The 21,320-nt window shown below is 43.6% G+C and overlaps 1 protein-coding gene across 3 annotated transcripts in view; it reads right to left on the reverse strand.

Moving 5' to 3' along the window:
• Positions 1 to 716: 716 nt before the first annotated feature.
• LOC137521902 (sacsin-like) overlaps positions 717 to 21,320 on the reverse strand; it is an 88,380-nt gene continuing 67,776 nt past the window's right edge. For all 3 annotated transcript variants that reach the window (XM_068241772.1, XM_068241771.1, XM_068241770.1), the window contains exons 7-8: positions 20,813 to 20,901; positions 717 to 12,839 (exon numbers count right to left, since the gene is read on the reverse strand). In XM_068241772.1, the coding sequence (XP_068097873.1) occupies positions 2,056 to 12,839; positions 20,813 to 20,901 (10,873 nt within the window). In that variant the 3' untranslated portion in view covers positions 717 to 2,055. The remainder of the gene's footprint in view (positions 12,840 to 20,812; positions 20,902 to 21,320) is intronic.

Here is a 21,320-nt window from a genome sequence, read left to right on the forward strand (position 1 = left end):
GTATCAGCTACTGATTGGGATAAAGTTCAATTCTTGGTTGGAGTTTCTCTTTAAGCAATACTAGTTGCCTGGCTGTCCTGCTGATCCTCTGCCTCTAATACTTTTAGCCATAACCCCTGAACAAGCATGCAGCAGATCAGGTGTTTAAGACATTATTGTCAGATATGACAAGAGTAGCTTCATGCTTGTTTCTGGTGTGATTCAGACACTACTGCAGCCAAACAGACCAGCAGGGCTGCCAGGCAACTGGTATTGTTTAAAATGAAGTAAATATGGCAGTCTCCATAGCCCTCTTACTACAGTTGCCCTTTAACCCCCCCCCCCCCCCCCCCCCCCCCACACACACACACACACACACACACTTACAACTAACATTAACACCTCCCCCATCCAATAGCCAGAGCTTGGCTAATAGCCAAATGGCACCTGGTGTAGTTGACACCCTGTGCAACCAAACAACCTGATTCGTCCCCAAGTGTGAACATTACAGGAAGTGAGGTGGGCAAAGGCAGGACAAAGGCAGCAGAAGTACACTGAGGGTAGGAACACAATAGGCAGAAATAGTCAATGGGCTAAAAACTTGCTGCATATTTTTCCAAAACACATCTAAAATGCACTAAAATAATGAAAGTCAATGGTGACGCAGAGGTATTGCGATTTAGCGCTTTTTTTTACGCATTGAAAAAGAAACGAAAAAAAAAAAAAAAACAAGTTGATGTATTCCTGCTTCCTGTTGACTTTCTAGTTATTTGCATAAAAACGCACAAAAAAAGCATGCAAAAAACGCATATGCGATTTATATATGCAAACGCATTAAAGAAATCCTGTAATAACAAATACCCCTCTGGGGGATACTTACCTCGTGAGGGATACAAACGAGGCTTCCCCCGTACTCCGGTGTCCCTCCGTTAGCCTGCCTGGGTCCCCCGAAGTGCGGAGATGTATATATTAAGCTCGCCGGGATCCAGCGCAGGTGTATTACCGGCTTTCTGTTCGGGTAAGGTGGAAATAGTCGAACCTGATCGATCCACGCTACTACGCAGGCGCAGATCATTTTGCGTCTGCGCAGTAGAGCAGATATGATCGGGCTCGCCTATTTCCGCTTAGCCCGAAGAGCCGCTACTGCCCCTGCGCTGGATCCCGGAGAGGTAAATCAATCATACCTGGTCAGACTTGTTGGGGGAGGATTGTGGGAGCCAGCGCTGGACTGCCTGCAGCTACGGGATGGGGAAAGCCTCATTGGGACCCTGAGGCTTCCCCCTCCCGAGGTAATTACCGCACAGGGGAGGTTTTTTCTTTTATACAGGTTCTCTTTAAAAACGTACGCAAAGCACAAGAAAAACGGCTGTGCGGAACAAAAAATGCAAATGCATAACACATATGCAGCAAAATGCTACCTTTTCCGCACTGCCTAGTGTGTTCCTCCCCAGACAGATGTACTCAATAGAGATTGACACTTTCTCCCACATAACTGACTGTCAAGGGAATTTATTAAGAAGCAGTTTGGCCATGCAATCACTTAGCACATCTGAGTATTCCCAATCACGTCTCACTTTTGCGCTTTAACACATGATCGGGATTCAGAGGATTTGGATTCGATCACATTAACAAATCAAGTGTATGGTTTCTCCAATTAGGCAGCATAAATAACATTTAGGTAGGGGAAATTAAACATCTCAAGTTCTCACGGTTACCTACGCTACTGAAAATAAAAAATAAAAAAGTTTTGGGTGGAAGTGGGGAGTAATAAAATAAAATAAAAACAAAACTAATTTCTCTCTTCATGCAGTGAAAATCCCTCTTAACCACAAATGTCGAACTCCAGTCCTCAAGAGCCGAGGTGCTCACACATTTTTGGCACATCTCAAATTGAATTGATGGGAGTGAATACAAAAAGGCATGGTTCATCAAGATCACATTTCTCATGTTCTCAGTCCATCCTAAATGCTGGCAAGGATATGGCCTCGAAGAATGGAGTTTGACACATATGCTCTAAACATTCAGTCATTTTTGTAACTAATGATTTTAGCTCTACAGGAGCAACAACTTGACCTCTTAGGAATGGATATAAGTCTTTATTCTCCGCAGAATGTTCCCTGCTAAGGTAAGAATCTCTTCTTCATTGTCTGGTGAAAAACTGCCACTGGGAATTCGAGGTGGAGGGTGACAGCTTGGATATTGAGTTTTTTGCTTATCTACACCACTTCTTTTCATTTGTAACACTTGATCATAAAGACCTTGTAGACCACTGGTGTAGGTAGAGACTTTTTCTGCTAAACTGAGTAGGTCATCATTCTTGTCGATGTTTCCACTCCTCATATACTGTGCTGCAAAAAGAGCCTTTTTCACAGCTTGGTGCACTTTGTAAAACACCCATTCTGTGTGGCATCCAGCGTCTTTCTCTGCAGATTTCAGGTCACATTCGGCTTGTCTCAGCCACCTTTCGGCCTCTTGAGGATTTGGTCGACTTCCACTGTGAAAGCCCCAAAAGTCATAATAACCTCTATTTCTCCTTGAAAAGTTATCTCGGTTTTTTCTGTGTTGAGAAGCTTCTCTATCCCATTCATCCCAAAATGTGGAAAATCCTCTGGATGTGCTGGAATGATGGGCGGACCCTGTGTGAGGCTTCATTTTTCCAGTAGTTTCCAATTCTGTGACTCTCTGCTGAAGGTACTTAAAAATCTCTGTTGAGATTTCCTCTTGGCCAATGTTCTTGTCTGGGTGGTACTGTAAGTACATTCGTCTAACAGCCTTTATCCGCTCAGCTTGAGGCAATTGCCATATTTTGCTTAAAGCTTGGTCAATTTCCTGTTTAATTTTTTCCAAGGAACTTTCATGCCATTTTTCAAAATGCTGATCTTGAGGTTGTGGGTTGGTGAGTGGAACAAGAGCTTTTGTAGATGGGTTTGAAGACCTTTTGAACTGATACAAGTCATATACGCTGACATCAATGAGCGTATCATGACCAATGTCTACACGATACATTGGAACTTCACAGCTCCCAAATACTTTTACGTCCAGTTCCTCAACAATTACAGCATAGAGGTAGATCTCATCTTTTTCGGGAACCATATAGCCCACATAGTCATCTACTTTAAATGTATTTAGAATGCTCATGTCCAAGCAATCATACCATTCTTTTGGAATTTCCTCTCCTGGGTTTGGGAAACTGAAGGCATTTTTTGTTCCTAAGTTTTTGTTCCATACATTGTGTTCTTTTAGCACTTCAAGAATATCCTCAGGCTTATCGCCAGCTAGCATTTCTTCAATGATCTTTAGAGACGAGACTGTCAATATATTTCCTATAAGATGATTTATCTGACTTGAAAGAGCATGCAGCACTTTAACCATTTTTCTACCCTTCAAGGATTCAATATGTTCAATATAAATCTCACAATCATCCTCATGTTTTACAACACAAACTGGTCTTCTCGTGGTTGTATTTTTCAAAGTTTCATTGCCATGCATGAGACTTGTTAGGAGATTAAAGCAGCATATGATCTGTAATTTTCCAAAGATATTGCTGCACTTTTGTTCTGCTGCCTCCTGGCTAATGTTACCCCTGCTCTGGCTACGAAGAACACAAACCAGACCTTGAAGAAACATAGGAGAAAGGAGTTGTTCTTTTAGGGCACTGTTAATAAAGCAGCCTTCACCAAGTGTGCAAGTCTCAAGAATTTGGATAGACTCCTTTGTAATATCAGAAAGCAGTCTTGGACGGACATCCTCAGGCAATACCTGAAGAAGACATTCTGCTTTATATGGGTCAGGACCAGGGTAGAGAAATTTAAAAATACTATGCAATTCTCCCATTCCAGTGTCAGAGCGGCAGTTGTTTAGAATCAAACTAGAAGACTCATAAAGTTTGCCATCAGTTGCTGGAAGATATAGGGGTCTGAGTTTTTGGAGGTCTTTTGGTATTTGTTGTTCTAGAAGCTTGAAAATTGTATCAGTAGCCTCAATGACAGTTTTAATGAGATTTGGATGTAAAGACTCTCTGTCTGAAGTTTCCTCGTAAATCATGGCAAGAACGTTTTTGAAGTGAAACAAAGAAGCCTCTGCCTCAACTCCTACTTTCTGAAAGAGCTCACTGTAACATGCCAGCAAGGGAGGTAGTTTGTAGAGATACGGTCGAAGAACAATGAAGTTTGGAAGGTTAAACACAATTTGTCCAGGAATGGCAAGGTCATCATCATCTACTAAAACAAATGGAATATTCTTAAGAGAACTGTAGTCTATTTCCCCCATGTGTCCCTGTAGGAAACTGTAATTTGATTGTAAGACCTTACCTCTGACATATTTTGAATGTTTATTTTCACATGTAGTGTTACAAATGTTCCTCACATTCTCAATTACTTGAGGAACAGGTGGTTCAAGATTTACTCCACAGTTTTTTAAGAACTTCAGCTTTTCCTCATTAGTAGTATCTATTTGGATAAGTGGCATTGATGTCCAAACCAGGCAGTGATCAAGTCCCCGTGCCAGTAGTGATCCCTTGAGCGTTATGGTCTTTACTTTGTGAGTGAATGAAGGATGTAAAGCTAGTAGATATTCCTCAGCCTTTAAAGGATTGACAAATGCAATATTACCCACCACCGAAGGGAAACTGGTGCTCAATTTATCCAACTTCATAGACAGCAAGTACTCAAATAATTCTTCAGCTTTGGTGGCCAGACTCTCTGAAGAGCATGTGGCTTTTGCATCATTTTGTATTTCAGTTGCAAATCTGATGAAATCATCCTCGGTAAGATAGTGTTTCATGCCAAGCTTGCGGAGGAGTTTGCGGAGGTCTGCTTTAACACGCTTAAACATCTCCCAAAATGTTTTGGGGATGAAACATTCTTCTAGCTCAAGCGTGTGGAAGAGTTTTATAGCATCGTCATAAAAGTATGAAGCCTGTTGAAGTAGTCCTTGTCGGTTTCTGATAAGTTTTATAGTCCTGAGAGAAGAGAAAATGTGATCTTCACAGCCGTTAAGATCTCCGAGATGCTGCAGTTCCAGGACCAGACGTAAAATTGCCAATAACTGGCTTTCACAGAGAAGATGTAGATGCTGAATGAGAAATTCAGTAAGCAATTCCCGCTCCTTGATTATAGGGATGTTCAAGATTCTACTGGCTTGATAGTTAAGAGGAGTATCTTTTAGGAAAATGGTTTGTGTATCGATTTCTGAAAGCTTCAGAGCTTCTAGATCAGACCTTGAGGCAAGAACATATTTCTGATTAAATCCTGTTAAACACAATCTTCTGCCATCATGTGTTTCAAACAGAGGCAAGCGCTGCAGGTTGTTTATATCTTTCTGGTTTTTTTGTATCCTTGATAAGATCCAACCCAGAAACATGTCTAGCTCTAGGTTATCCAATAACTTCCAGTGAAGATCTGTTCTGGAGCTCAGAGTTTGAAGAATCTGGCCTACATTGTCAGTGTCTAGAAGAAGAGGCTTCAAATTAGTAATTATTGTGCGCATATTAGAAAATAAATGGAGTTCTATCTTTGGGAATCCCAGTTTGAGCAGATATTTAGCAACATCACTTTGACTTGGAAGGAACATATCTTTAATGAGAGCAAATGAAAGGATTCTGGGTTCCTCCTTTAATTGGACAGGCAAAATTGCCCAGTTTGAGTACAGAAAGACAATGGACTCAAACTGTCTTTTCCTGTTCTCCGTTTTATCCTGTTTAGAGATTTCATCTTCAAAGAATTGCCATAGTGTTTTTAACCAGCTTTCTTTCTCTTTTGATAGCAATGGACAAGGTTTTGAAGAAGTCATATCATGTGACTCTCCCAAATGATTTTTTACCAGACTTTCAGAATTGGCAATTGTAAGGGATTTCAAAAATGCCTGTTCTATTAAATAGTTATGAAACAAGTTATAAGTAGCAAATAGGTTTCCTCGATCAGGGAAAAGTTCATGATGGAAGCTTGAAGATAATTTTTGATTATTTCTGTCGAAGATGTGCAGCATTCCATCTGCAGTAACCAGTAAAGGAACACCTTGCAGATCAGTTACATTGTTTGCAGAACAGTCTTTCAGGCAATATGATAAAAGTTTACTGCATGTTTCCTCATCTCTGAGAAGAGTTCTGGACACAGGAGCAGGGAATACTTGACCGTAAGAGAGTAGCTGAGCATGCCTCATGAACTCACACAAGGACTGAGGACTTAGTTCCTGAACAGTTACACCAGCTGATTTCAATTCCTTGCATAGAAAATTCAGACTTCCTCCATAGGCTAAGTGCATGTTGATTTTTTGCAGGGCAGATCCGACAGATTCATATTCTACATTGGAATGGAAGAAAGGTTCTTCTGTGATGGTGGTCTTGCCCACACTTGACCAATCAACATGAACAGTTTTTATTGTCAAAGACATTTCACGTACTTCCTGCTCTTTATAAATTGGAATTACAGGCACTTTCTTTTCAAATACAATCAAAAAGAGTTTCTTAACTAATGGTTGCCACTGGGGTGGCACAGATTTTGTCACAGCTGGGAAGAAACCCAAGTAGTAGTTCAGAAAATGTTTGCAAGAGACTAAATCCTTAAAAATTAGAGGCTCCTCTTTCCATTGAGTTAAAACTTCACACAGGCGTTTGAGAAGACAACTATAGAGCGGAGCTACAACATCTGAAAGCAAAAATGTGTTCCATTCAGTCTTTGGGCTGTTCCCGTCCTCTTGGCAGATGCCTCTCCTTGCCGAGTCCACAATAAAGTTTGCATTGACATGCACAGGAAGCCCAGTTTCTACAGGAAGTGGCAAGGTACAGAATGCTCTACCTTTTACGGAGTGCGTAATACAGGCAGCTACAGCACCATGGGGAACAGTCTTTTGATGCAACTTATCGGAAATTGTCCTTAAATTCGCTAAGCTGCTCTTGCTTTCAGTACCCATTTGCTTTACTACAACCCACTGACTTGCCTTGTTTGGCTTGCTTTGTATTATTTCTACATTGTACTGTATTTGAAATGGTGAGGTCTTAGACAAAAATTCATTCTTCATAGAAAACTCACAGAGTCTTTGTTGGAAGGAAGACAATAATTCTTCTTGACTGCAATGTATTCTAGAGGCAAATGAAACAATTTCATTAAAATGGTTTGTAGTTGTAATTTCAGAAAAACTTATCTTCCTAATGTTACTCAAGAAGAGGATCATGTTTTCTGCCTCTTGCCTTAGTTCCTCACACATGCTTCTGATGTCCTGTACTGATGAAGTTTCATTACTTATTTTTGACCTCGAGACAGTATTCGCCATCCTTAGTGGTAGTCGGAATAGTGTGCCCTCTTGCAGATTAAATTTAGAAGGTAAAAAGGTGTTGTACACATCCTCAAATGTGTCCTTGAATTCATTGTTCACAGCAAACATGCCACCTGGGCTTACTTCATCAGAGCTTTCCAAAAACAAAATATTAGGGTCAAAGACGCCCAAGGCGGTGTCACCGGTCACAAAAGATGGGCAATCAGTTATGTGGTACACAGAATTGAAGCCAAGTCCAAACTTTCCAGTTTTGTCTAAACGGTCCTCTTTGCTACCTATGCCCAGCTGCTGAATTCCATCAATATCTTTCGACTCAAATTTATTGTTGTTGTAAATGCACAGAGCTGGACCTTGCAGTGGATGCCATTTTGCTCCAAAAGTTCTCATAGTGGGATGGGTTCTGCAGTCCAATACAAAGTGTATTTCAGTCGCCTCGGAATCATCTGCATTCTGAATAAGTTCCTTTAAAATATCTTTTTTAGAAGAGTAATCTTTTATAATGTTCTTGATTCTGGTAGTAAGTTGTTCCTTTGCACCAAACCGTGAAACCCACTTTGAAAGACCAGAAATTTTCAGCTTCCCAAGTGTTTGATGGATCTTTGTTTTGACTCCCAGTTTTGATACCACCTCACGAGGAATTCTATCATGGCAAAAATTAAGGTCTTGGTTAAATGAAAGCCAGGGAGTGTCATAGTAAAAGATTTTATCTACATGGCGCAATATTCCTTGCTTGTCAGGTATATAAATACTCTGTGCATCAAGTGGTTCATCTAACTTTGGACCAGACAGCTTCTGGAGGGTGTGAATTATTAAGTCTATGGCGAGATGAAACTCTCGTTCTGAAAGGGGTTTTCCTCTGTACTTTGTAGCCATCTGTTTCAGAACAGAAATATAATCATGGGCTGAAAATTCTTTCTTCACTCCAACACAGGTCCAGAGTGTGTCAAATTTTTCATAATCTTTTGGCAGTTTGTGCAAATAAGGGAATGCATGAAATTGAACTTGGTGGGCAACTACCTTTGGTAAAACAAACTCACCATCCACATAGATAAAAGGGACAGTAGAAAATTCTTCCTTTAACTGAGAGGTGTAATTACTATCTTTTTTGATCTGTTCATTAAAATACTTGTAGCAGTATTTAGCTATCTCAAATGTCTCTTCAGGTTTAAATCTGTTGGGGACTTTGAAGACTTCCTGAAGCTGGGATAACACAGTCTTGAATAAAGGGAAATGATCAAGTCCCAAAAAGGACAGCAATTCGTCAGATAATTTGATCTTTCCTAAATGTTCTTTGCTGAGCACAGGTTCGACCATGCAGACAAGAGTTTTGTGTTTGTAATGATAAAGCCCATTTGATTTCATTAATGTTACATCTCTTGACTGGACATCTTTGCTTTGAGGGGGGATAGCAGGAAGAAACAGGATCTCTCTGAATAGTCCATGATGGACTGTGTCAAGTCCTTGCTGAAGCAGGTCATTAAGTAATTCCAAAATGCAGCCAATTTGATTTAAAGCTTTAGCCCTATCAATCCTCCAGACTCCTTCTATTTTACTGGCTCTTTCCAGGAGCTCAGGTATGGGCAGGCTGTCCTTCTGCATCCCTAAAGTCTGTAAACGTACCAGTCTTTGTGGCTTAAGAAATTCAGCTCCTTCAGGAAAACGCCCTTCTTCCGGATCAAACAGCAATGACACCTTTCCCTTTGGATGCACAAGTTTCCCAATAAACTGCATTCTACCATTAGAAGATGGGATACAAGGTTTAGACATCAGTAGTTGGTCAAGACATTTATTCTGGAGATCAATGGCATGAAGTACTAGCTTATTTCTGTCCTCTACACTTATATCCTCCAGCTGTTTAAATATTATCTCCTCGTAGAACCTCTCAGAGTTGTAAAAATTCTTCTCCAGCTCACTGAAGCAAGAACTTGCACTGAAACTTTTTCTCACCCATTTTGGAAGGCTTACTGCCATATATGGCTTTTTAAGTAACGAGGAAAATACCCTTTTGGAAAGACGTTGGATGGTCTCATCTTGGATATCTTCTAGATCTAAAAAGCAGGCATGTTTGACTGTGCACCATTCTTGGCCATTGCTAAACAGAGCAGGGAGTGAGTTTCTCAGTCCAAAAGTAACAGCATGGTAAAAGCTTTTTACTACTACTGCGTAGAAGGTGTTGACTTTTGTGGTGTCTGGCCAAAATGTGTAGTAGTCGTAGTCCTGCAAGTCGCCCTTCTGATATAAGCTCTGTAACTGAGTCAGTGCTGTTATCATTGCAACCAGGAGCGCATCACAGAGCAGTTTCTTATTCCAGTCGCCTTTTACAGTTGTATCCCATAGGTTTTTTCGATTTGACATGACAGCAAAAGTCCCATTGATATGAAAGGGAAGGCCAGAGGACACAGGCAGGGGAAGGTAACAAAATACCATGCCTTGGAATTCTTCCAAAGCAGGGGTCCATTTCTCATTGTTGGGGCTTTTCTTTAGAGGAAGTGCAATTCCGGCAACTGGCAAACTGAAGATATTTTTATCTTCTACAAACATCTGGTATGATTCATTGACTCCAAGACTGGATTGCGTTAGATAATACTTGCTCTCAATGGCTGTAATTTGTTCAGTCAGTTTTATGATATTTGAAGTGGTAAAGTCCAAGATTTGTAGTGGTGTTTCAAGCTTCTTAGATGTTTGAATCTGTTCTTTTTGCAAGGACACCTCCAGGGGCACAGCCAGTGTTTGGACTATTTCTTTTTGAACGTGCACTTTTATGATCTGCTCTTTGGGGTCACAACCATCAGAAAGGACATTTAATTCTACTTCCCTCACATGTTTTAAGAAAATGAGAAGTGTGTCAGCAAAAGCCTCAAAATCATTCATGAGCGTGTAGATTTGTTCTTCGCTGAAGGCTTGGTGACAGATTTTTGAGTCATTAGCTTCTTTTTCAGTCCGGAATGGCAAGCGAATAAGAGTTCCGTCAAAGAAGAAAGGTTGTTCAAATTCACAGCCAAACACACCGAGGAAAGGCTGGAATTGGTCAGGAAAGGCATGAAGAGGTTTAGAATTTTTTTGGAGATCCAACTTCATTCCTGGGTTATTGCTTGGAATGTGTTTTTGTAAGTGATTGACATTTGGATCAAATACAAGTATGGTGGACCTACTTAGAATTGCAGGCACATCCGTAATATGGTAGACAGTGTTAAAACCCAAGCCAAATTTTCCAATTTTGTGGGCCTGTGTTTCTTTAGTGGCTGCACCAATTTGCGTAATGTTTATAAAGTCCTTCTGTGTGAATGTGCTGTTGTTGTAAGACCACAGTGCAGGTCCATGACAGCTAGCCATCCCTGGATCTATGAGAGTTTGTCGATTATTCAAGTTCTGTCTCATATCCACCAAAAATTTGCACTCTGTTGCATCTGCATCTTCTGAATTTTGTATGAGTTCTTTAAAAATCTCTGCGAGTTCACTGTATTCCCGAAGAATGTTTTTAATGCGAAGAGTCACTGGTTCAGATGGTCCCCATGGCTCAAAAAACTCTGGCTTTAATACTTTGGTGCTCAGAAGCTGAACCTTCAAAAATCTTGCCGTTGCCACAGAAACCTCTTCATGTACAATAGAACAGTCCATGTCATTAGCAAAGGTACTTGATAAATTCTGTTTATCAATATCACAAAACAAAGTTTTGGACAGTGGCTCTAATGCAAATCCATGGCTTCGAGACTGAACTGGTATAGGAAGGTCATCTGTTCCATCTACAGAATTTGCTTTCATCCAGTCCAAAATCAGAACTGCAAGTTTTAAGTCTTTGTATGTTCCAGGGCCTGAAGAAACAGCTTGTAGGCGCTCTTTTAATTTGTACAGCACATCAACTACCTCTTGGTTAGACAAGGTTTTCTTTACACCACATCTTGTGAAGAGAGGCTGGTAGACTAGGTAAGCTGAAGGTACTCTTTTGGCAAAAGAGCTAAGATCCAAACCATCAGGATAGAACATAACAATTTCAGGTGGGGATGAAAAGCCATTTCCATTCCATATTAGGACTTCAGAGAGAAGATCATCATGGAACTGGGAAAGATTATCTTGAATGTACTCATACACCTTCTGCAGCTTCCGTTCAAAGGAGTTTTCTTTTGCACCATTTGTGTACTGTTTACAAAGAACTTTAAGATGTTCAATTATTTTTGTAGGAGGTGGCTGCTTACTTAAGCCAAGAGTGGCATTTGACTTTTCTGAGAAGTCACTTGTTAAAGCCATTGAAAATTCGACAATGTCACGATACACAACGGTTCTCACATTTACTGGTTGGCTGAAAACCAACTGTGAATTGTAATTCTTAGCTGGAACCCAGGGAAGGTTGCAAAGTTTCTGTAAGCTGTGAGGAGGAAATCGAGATAATACACTGGTTTCATTGCAAACCTTGATGAGTGCTTTGGCCTTTGCAGCAGAGTGACGAGATCCATTTTGACTTACAGTTTCAGCAATTTGTAGAACCTCATCAGGTGTAAGATCCTCTATGGAGCCCTTTAGCCCCAACTGCTTCAGTGAAGCCAACACAGAATCTTCATGATAATCTGAGGGTGGGAATTTTTCAAGTGCAAGCAGCTCCTTTAGAATGTCTATTTTTGGATCAAAAAGAGCACATGGTTGGGTAAAATGACCATTGGAAGGTATGAAGTTCAGATCTCTGCATAGGTTCTTCAGCTGGCCACTCTGAGTAAAAAGCACATGTCCATTTCTCAGTATCCACAACATGGCACTTTCGGCTTTGTTTGGAAGAGCAGCATGTTTTTTATTTTGGATTGCGGTCACGATCATCAAAGCCACATCTGCCGCATTCAGCAGTCTGATTTGCATTTGCTGGAGCAGCCTTCGGTCGGATTCATCTCTGCATTTTATTACTATGTTCGGCAAAATCAGGTCATGAGGGACAGCTGGGACAGTGTCCTTCTGGATGGCATCTAAACCACGTGCAGCCACCTGTTTGGGGTTTGTAGCTGCAATAGATGGGGCACTGCAGAAGATTGGTAGTTTGTGCAAAATGTCCAGCTCTGAGGGTGTGAAGGAGTAGGCTTGAGAAAGGACTTCACAAAGCAGCTTTATATGTTCTTCAGGAGCTTCCATGAGTACTTTTGAGATCTGATTTACATCCAAATGGGTGAAGGCTTTCAGGATATTATTTGAGGTTGGTGCCAGAAGGTACAGGTCCAGGTTTTTATGCCACAACCAAGAGTTCTTTTGCCGTAGGACAGTACAGCCGGCTTTCTCCAGGATTGCCGAGATGCAGTCAGCCAGGCTGTGGCGGTCGCAGTTTTGTAGAAGTAATGTTGTCTTTTTTTTTAGCCGTGCAAGCTGAATTTCAGAAGAACTTTTAGCCACCAGATTTAAGGGCACAATGGGCTGCTGTTCAAAGGAGTCCAGCGTAGGATATCGTTGGAGGAATGTCCACAGTGCAGTAATCCATTGTAGTGGTGGATGGTCCCGATTTTGTGGACACCAGGTGACTTTATCAGGACAAAGAAGCCAACTTCCTGGAAGAGCTTCACGTAGTCGTCTACATACTACATCTTCGTTTAAGCATACAAGGTTCTTGAAGGTTTCTGGGGAAGAAAAGAAAAATCAGGATATTATGGTCTTATTAAGGCTTCACTATTAGCTACCTAGTAAAGGAATACAGCCAAATTTAATGGACATTTTGCATAACAAACCAGTTCTGTGTCCACTTGTACAGAATTATACCCTCACATCTCAAAATGCACTTTAGGTCTGTATTATCCCTTCAACCAACCTCCTCTATGGTCATACAGAATGGTGAATAGCAAAAATGGTTAATACAATGTAAGTTTGTGTAGATGCAAAGCTTATGTTAATTTCATGCAGCCCCGTTTCTTGCCCCGTGCGGAGCGTGCCGCCGCCCGGGGCGCTGTTGGGAGGGGGGCGCTATAATGGAGGGGGGAGCCGGAGCCGCGGGGAGGGCAGCCCGACCTCTCCCTCCCTCTCCTCTCCCGGGCGCCCTCCGTGCTCCCCCCTCAGATGCAGAGTTTGTGAGCAGCAGGGAAGCGCTGTTTACAACTCACCGGCTGCCTGGCTCCAAGCGCTGCTCTCTCGCCGCTGGTCTCCTCTCTCTCTCTGTATACGTACTGATACACGCTGCTTCCTGTAGCCGGAAGCAGCGTGTATCAGTATGTATACAGAGAGAGGAGACCAGCGGCGAGAGAGCAGCGCTTGGAGCCAGGCAGCCGGTGAGTTGTAAACAGCGCTTCCCTGCTGCTCACGGACTCTGCATCTGAGGGGGGAGCACGGAGGGCGCCCGGGAGAGGAGAGGGAGGGAGAGGTCGGGCTGCCCTCCCTGCGGCTCCCCCCTCCATTATTGGGGGCATCTACCTATCTAACCTATTCTGGGGGCACCTACCTAATCTAACCTACGCTGGGGGGCACCTACCTATCTAACCTACACTGGGGGGCACCTACCTAATCTAACCTACACTGGGGGGCAGCTACCTATCTAACCTATACTGGGGGCAGCTACCTAATCTAACCTACGCTGGGGGGCAGCTACCTATCTAACCTATACTGGGGGCAGCTACCTAATCTAACCTACGCTGGGGGGCAGTTACCTATCTAACCTACACTGGGGGGCACCTACCTAATCTAACCTACGCTGGGGGGCAGCTACCTATCTAACCTACACTGGGGGGCAGCTACCTATCTAACCTACACTGGGGGGCAGCTACCTAATATAACCAACACTGGGGGGGCAGCTACCTATCTAACCTACACTGGGGGGCAGCTACCTAACCTATACTGGGGGGCACCTACCTAACCTATACTGGGGGGGCAGCTACCTTATCTAACCTATACTGGGGGGCAGCTACCTAATCTAACCTATTCTGGGGGGCACCTGTCTAATCTAGCCTATACTAGGGGGCACCTACCTAATCTAACCTATACTGAGAGGCACCTACCTATCTAACCTAGGGGGGGGGCGCAATTTTTACACCCTCGCCCTGGGTGCATTTTAGCCTAGAAACTGCACTGATTTCATGCAAATGCATGCAGCTTGGGATAGAAAAAAACCAAATGCCATAGCTGGTGATGATAAAGACAAAGGTGATGATAACAATTGACAAAGACTTTTCAATGGGAACTGGTTGGACTGAATAGGCAAAAGATGGCTGACGCCTGCGCAGTTGCACGGTATCACTCGGGCTTGGCTTTTTCCACCGAGCACGAGCAGCTCTGTGCCACTGCACAGGTGCGAGCCATCCAGCACCTGCACAGTGCGACTGCAGCCCCAAACTTCCAGATGGTCCAGCATGGTCTCGAGGAAGACATTGGAAGCCTCTTAAAGTAAACCTGAGAAAGGCAAAGTAAGAGATTTTATACTTGCCAGGGGATTCCTCTAGCCCCATGAGCACCAATGCGTCCCTCGCCCTCCTCCTCAGTGGTTCTGTTCGCCCGATATTGATCCCGGCAGGGCCGGCACTACCATAGAGGCAAAGGGGGCAATTGCCCTAGGGCCCCAGAGCCTGTAGGGGCCCCAAGGTGTCTCCCCCCAACTTAACTGTTGTTCCCCGCTGCCCCTGGAGAGTCTTCAGCTGAGCCAGGTGGTGTCAGCCCCTGCCTCAGGGGCCTTGGTTGGAAATTTGGCTTGATTGGGGGGTGTCTATTGGGGGGCCCGGGGTTAATTTTTGTCCAGGGGCCCCCTTGTTACTAGAACCAGCCCTGGATCCCAGTAATCTGTCTCAGCCGCACCCGTCAGCTCTTCTGTGCATGCGCGGAGGGGCCGACTGGCACATCTGAGGTTACCCCGTGAACGGAAGCACTCGGGAGGACGGCAAGGGATACAGCAGTGCTCATGGGGCTGGAGGAAGCCGTGGATAAGTATAAAATCTCTTACTTTGCCTGTCTCAGGTACATTTTAAGGATCCAGGAGGAAAAGTATTGAGCTTTTCCCTTTTGTAAAGTCATAGGTTTGCTTCAATATTAATAGAAATGTTAAATCATCTCAAAATTATGAGCATTTCACTGACCATCTCCATTAAAGGACACCTGAAGTGTGAGGGTATGGAGGCTGCCATATCTATTTCCTTTTCAAACTATACCAGCTGCCTGTCTTCATGCTGATCTCTTTGGCTGCTGTAATGTCTGAATCACACACCTGAAACAAGCATGCAGCTAATCCAGCCGCACTTCAGTAAAACATCTGACCTGCATGCTTGTTCAGGGTCTATGGCATGAATGTCAAACTCTGGCCTGCAGGCCAAATCTATCCTGCAGAGCCATTACATTTGGCCGCAGGTGGTTTCCTCACTTTGCATTATGTTTGGCCAACTCTTTGTCCCACCATTGAAGCTATCTTGGGGTAAAGCCCTAGATCACCACGGAAACCATATGGGCGAGGGAGGGGGAAAGCACTAGATGCCAAGGAGCTGTTTTGGGGGAGGGGGAGGTCTCTGGATACCAGGTAACTGTTTAGGAGTGGGAGTGAGGAACACTAGACACTAGGAAACTATTGAGGGTAACCACTAGACACCAGGGAACTGTATAGGGGAGGGGGCCACTAGACACCAGAAAACTATGTAAAAGAGGGATGGAGGGGGCCACTAGACACCAGGGAACTGTATGGGGGGGAGCATTAGACAACAGAGAATGTTTTAAGGGATGGAGGTAACCACTAGGCATTGAGGTTGGCCCTCGTGACCTTGTCCTACAGTTCAGTTTCGGCCCACTTTGTATTTGAGTTTGACATCCCAGGTCTATGGCTACAAGTATTCGAGAGAGAGATCAGCAGGACAACCAGGCAATCTGCATAGTTTAAAAGGAAATAAATAATGGCAGCCTTCTCACGTCAGGTGTCCTTTTGGACCAATTCTACTCAGAATGTATATTTTGGTATTGGCTGATCGTTAATAATGGGTTAATATATGCAAGCTGTCCACTCTCCGGAAATAAAAAACATCTTCCCATGGTGCGGGCAAACCCATCAGGCTTGCCCCCGCCTTCAACACCTTCAAAAAAGCACTCAAAACTCACTTCTTCAAGGAGGCCTATATCAACTGAACACTGCCCTAACCCTCTCTGCCAAGAACTTCTTGCTGCCCCCCCTCCTTTCGTGTCACCAACCCCTCCCCTCTAGACTGTAAGCATTTGGCAGGGCCCTCTCCCCTTGTGTATCATACATGACGGTGTGCACTTTACCTAGAAATATGGGTACTTGTATTTTTACCACTACCTCTCCGGTGTGTATGATCTGGCATTGCATTACTAACTGCCTTGTGTTGTGTATCTTATTGCTTGTTACCTGTATTGTTGTATCTATTGTCTATTACCTGTATTGTGCGGTCACCCGTTATCATTGTCTGTAATCCTATTTATTGTACAGCGCTGTGTAATATGTTGGCCCTATATAAATCCAATACATAATAATAATCTTCACAGGTAATTAATCGTGCAAGGCCATGACAAAAGACTAAAGGGTCAGTCAATGTAGTTCTCCTGGAATGAAGAACCTACTGCTAGGGATTTTACATGCACAACCTCAATTTAGTAGAAACCCACTGATGTATGGTGGCAATCGTTTACAGCTCTCATCTGGGGCATATCATACCATAGTGAGGTCTATGAACTCAACGCCATGTCATCTTCCTAACATGTGCATTGCCAAAGAAAGCTATAGTGGGCCTCAAGAGAATAAGATTGGCAACAACTGCACCTTCTGTCATGTATCAAGCACATTTTTATCCCATCAAAAAAAGTTGACATAAAACCATTTAAAGGGCAACTGAAGCAAGAGGGATATGGAGGCTGCCATATTTATTTCCTTTTAAGCAATACCAGTTGCCTGGATATCCTGCTAATCCTCTGCCTCTAATATTTTTAGCCATAAACCCTGAACAAGCATGCAGCAGATCAGGTGTTTCTGACATTAGCTGCATCCTAATAGAGTAGCAGGCCTGAAAGGCAACTGGTACTGTATAAAAGTAAATAAAAATGGCAGCCCCCATATTCTTCTCACTTCAGTTGTCCTTTAACTATTTATGACGCGCGGACGTGAGCGTCACGTCCGCAGCAGCAGGTGCTAGAGCTGCAGGGACGCGCTAGTCACGTCTCTGCAGTCTGGGGGGGTCTGCAGGTGATCGTGCGGACAGATGCCCGTGATTGCACTGCTGCTGCTTGCAGGGTGGATTGGCTGCAGGGGACAAAAGTCCCATGTGCCAATCCGAACATGTCCGCTGAGAATAAACACTGTTTGTTCAAAAACAGTGTTTATTCTTAAGCTGGCCACTAATTGTCCAATTTCTATCGAAAAATCATTCGAGCGATCAGAAATTCTGATCGGAAGTAAAATATTGTAACACATCGTTCACTACACCATCAACGAACCAATCTTTGCTTCCTATCTATCACAACCAACAAGAAAATCTAAATTTTGGTTCGACGAAAATTCATTCGGACGACATTTTTTTCACTCGTTCATAATCGATTGTGCCCGCCAATGGAGATTATTTACAACCAATCCGATCAGAATTTCTGATCGTTCGAACGATTTTTCGATAGAAGTTGGACCGTTAGTGGCCACCTTTAGATAGAGCCGCCGAACTATCTCCCGCTGCTGATTTCCACCGCCCGATCGTTAAATTTATTAATGGAAACAATGTTTCCATTCATAATCTCCCCACCGCCACTGTGATCGGAGGCTTCTGATGGAAGCCTACGTCACTTCTCCTAGTTACAATGTAACAATACATTGTATCCTATGTAGCGTACAAAGTACGCTAATAGGATTTTTTCTCAGCCGGGACATCTTGTGGCCAATTAGTAAAGTACACCTACTGACTTTAGGGAAGAAAAAAAGAATCATATTTATGACAAGAGGGCGTATAATTATGAAATAATGGACTAAAAATGAGTGATGGATGTAAAACTGAAAACATGCACCTTTATTTCCAAATAAAATATTGTCACCATACATTGTACTAGGGATAGAATTTTAACGTTGCAATAACTGGGACAAATGGCAAAATAAAATGTGTGAATTTTAATTATGGTAGCATGAATTATTTTAAAACTATAATGGCTGAAAACTAGAAAAATAACGATTTTTTTCCATTTTTTTCTTATTATTCCCATCATAATGCATTTAGAATAAAATAATTCTTAGCATAATGTACCACCCAAAGAAAGCCTAATTGGCCGCAGAACAAACAAGGTATAGATCATTTAGTTGTGATAAGTAGTGATAAAGTTATCGGGGAATGAATGGGAGGAGCGCTGACAGGTGAAAAATACCCGCGGGCTGAAATGGTTAAAGAGGAACTTTATCCCAGGATTGAACTTCATGCCAATCAGTACCCCCTTCCCCACAAGAAACCTTTACCTCTTCTCAAATATATCATCAAGGAGGGTTGTGTGACTGATATTGTAACTGAACCCCCTCCCATGGTGCCATGGCCCAAGGGGTCATTCTTAGGCAAAGGCATTCCAGGCCATTGCAATGAGTGATATTTGTCCTGGGGAAACTATGCCCCTGATTAAGCCCCTCCCCTGAATTCCCTCGTGCCACCTCTACCCCTGCTGTCCCTTTGTGCCTCCTGTCTCCCTGTGCCACCTCTGCCCTCCTGCGCTTCCCTCTGTCCCCCTTTGTGACGCCTTCTGCTCCCATCATTGTGCTTCCTTTTTCCCCCCTGTGACTCTTTCTGTCACTTTGTGCTGCCTTCACCCCCTGTGCATTCCTCTGTACCCCTTTGTGCCTCCTATTTTCTGCATTTATGCCTAATTTTCCCCTGTAAAATGCCTTTAAAATTAAACAATTCTTAAAAAACAAAAATATTAAGCCTAGATTATCCTGAAAAAAAAAATATACATAACTGCGCCCTGCCCCCCCCCCCCCCCTCACCCCACCATTGGTGTGTTCGTTCCCAGGACATGCAATTTTGCCCCACAGGTAAGTAAATACGCAAGGTAGGGAATCTATCCTTTGGGGGGGCTGAATGGGTGGTCCCCCCCAGACACAGGCTATGTCTGGGGGGCGAACCGGCCATGTAATCTCGCTCCCCCCTCTCGGGGGGGGGGGGCAGTTGCAGCGCTTCCAGGTTTTTGGGGGTGTCTGCGCTGCCCTTCCTTTCTTGGGGGTACAAGGAGGCCTACACGCGGCACCCCTGTTGAGATGCAATGTATATTGTGTGGGCCAACTCCTGCAGGAAAGGCAGGTTGATAGTTTAGAGCACAGGTGTGGAACTCCAGGCCTGGAGGGCCAGATCCATGCCAGTGTTTAGGATGGACTGAGAAAGAGAGGAATGTGTTCTACCTGATGGACCACGCCTTTCCTGATTCAGACCCATCAATTCATTTGAGCTGTATCAAAAATGTGTGAGGACCTCGGCCCTCGTAGGACCGGTTTGACATACCTGGTTTAGATCCTGCACATTCTGGTAGGCGAATGCATTATGCAAACGCTTTGCCATTTTAATTAGTCAGCAGACTTGAGGCAGCCAGTAATGAAGTCAGGAGTTGACTGGTCTGAGCACACATCTCTTTTCTTTTGTGCAGCAATATACATAACTTTGATGGCACAATTTATTAAACATGGTATTGCTGTGACAACAAATGCTAAAATTGGGGTAAAAACTCTGAAACCTGAAGTGGTTAAATTTGTATGCAGGATGGAATGATTCGCACCCAATTAACTACTTCTCCCCAGTAAGGGCCTGTACACACTGCTGCGCTTGCGTTGCGCTTTTCAAATCGCAAGCGCTTTTTAATCGCAAGGTCTTTTGAGAAATAATGAAAATCGTGAAGACCTGTACACACTGGTGCGATGCACTTTTCCTATTCTCATGAAGGCTTGCGATTTAAAAAAATCGCATGCGATTTTAAAAGCGCAGCAGTCTGTACAGACTCTTCCAGCCACAAAGTGTGACTCTATACTGCAGCATCAGGCCGCTGGTGGTAACACAGGCATGAATGATGCTTTCCTTATACAAGCAGATACCTCTAACACACGCATGTCAAACTCTGGCCCGTGGGCCAAATCTGGCCTGCAGAGCCATGAAATTTGTCCCACAAGTAGCTTCCCCATTGTGCATAGCTTGGCCCACTCTAAACCACCAGGGAAGCTATGTTGAGAGTGAAGGCCTAAATAACTGGGAAGCCATATGGGGGAGGAGGGAGGGGAAAGCTCAGAGACACCAGGACACTGTATGGGGGGGGGGGGTCACTAGACACAAGGGAACTGTATGGGGGGGGGGGGCATTATACACAAGGGAACTTTATGAAGGAGGGACGTGGCCGCTGTTCATTGAGGTTGGCCCCTGACCTGGTCCCAGTGTTCAATTGCGGACCACTTTGTATTTGACACCCCCACTTTAACATCACGTTAGCCACCTGTTCTCCAGTGGCCTTCAGACCAGGAGGAAATAAGCAAGCCAGGTTCACTTGAGGGGATTTGGTCAGGAGGTCTCTCCACAAGGGTGACAGGAATGTTAAAATCCAACACACAACATTGCTACATTCACACAAAACCCAAAGTAGGCATTTAAGTTTTGTATTTAAACAATGCAAATATCCTTACTGGCTTTTCCAAGATCTGTGAAGAACAGGCGGAGATCAGCAGGCAGATCTTCAGGAATAAACCTATGTGCAAGTCCAGGTAATAAGACTCTGTGTACAAAAACAAAACAACAGAAAAACAAAATGTTAGTGACTATGAAACATAATGCACCCCTTTTGCATAAGCCACACACTTCCTTACATCCCACTGTCACGCCCTGGTCTCAACCACTGAGGGGGTGGAGACTCAATGGGACTGCACTGCTGAAGTGGCAAGATCACGTAGTATGCCGCCAAGCCACTATAGCATCGCCTTAAAGGACAACTGAAGAGAGAACAGTATGGAGGCTGCCATATTATTTCCTTTTACACAATGCCAGTTGCCTGGCAGCCCTGATGATCTATGTGGCTACATCTGACAATAATGTCAGAAACACCTGATCTGCTGCATGCTTGTTCAGGGTCTATGGTTAAAAGTATTAGAGGCAGAGGATCCGCAGGACAGCCAGGCAACTGGTATTGCTTAAAGC

This window comes from Hyperolius riggenbachi, chromosome 6, assembly GCF_040937935.1.
Source record: "Hyperolius riggenbachi isolate aHypRig1 chromosome 6, aHypRig1.pri, whole genome shotgun sequence".
In the NCBI taxonomy this organism is placed as follows: Eukaryota; Metazoa; Chordata; class Amphibia; order Anura; family Hyperoliidae; genus Hyperolius; species Hyperolius riggenbachi.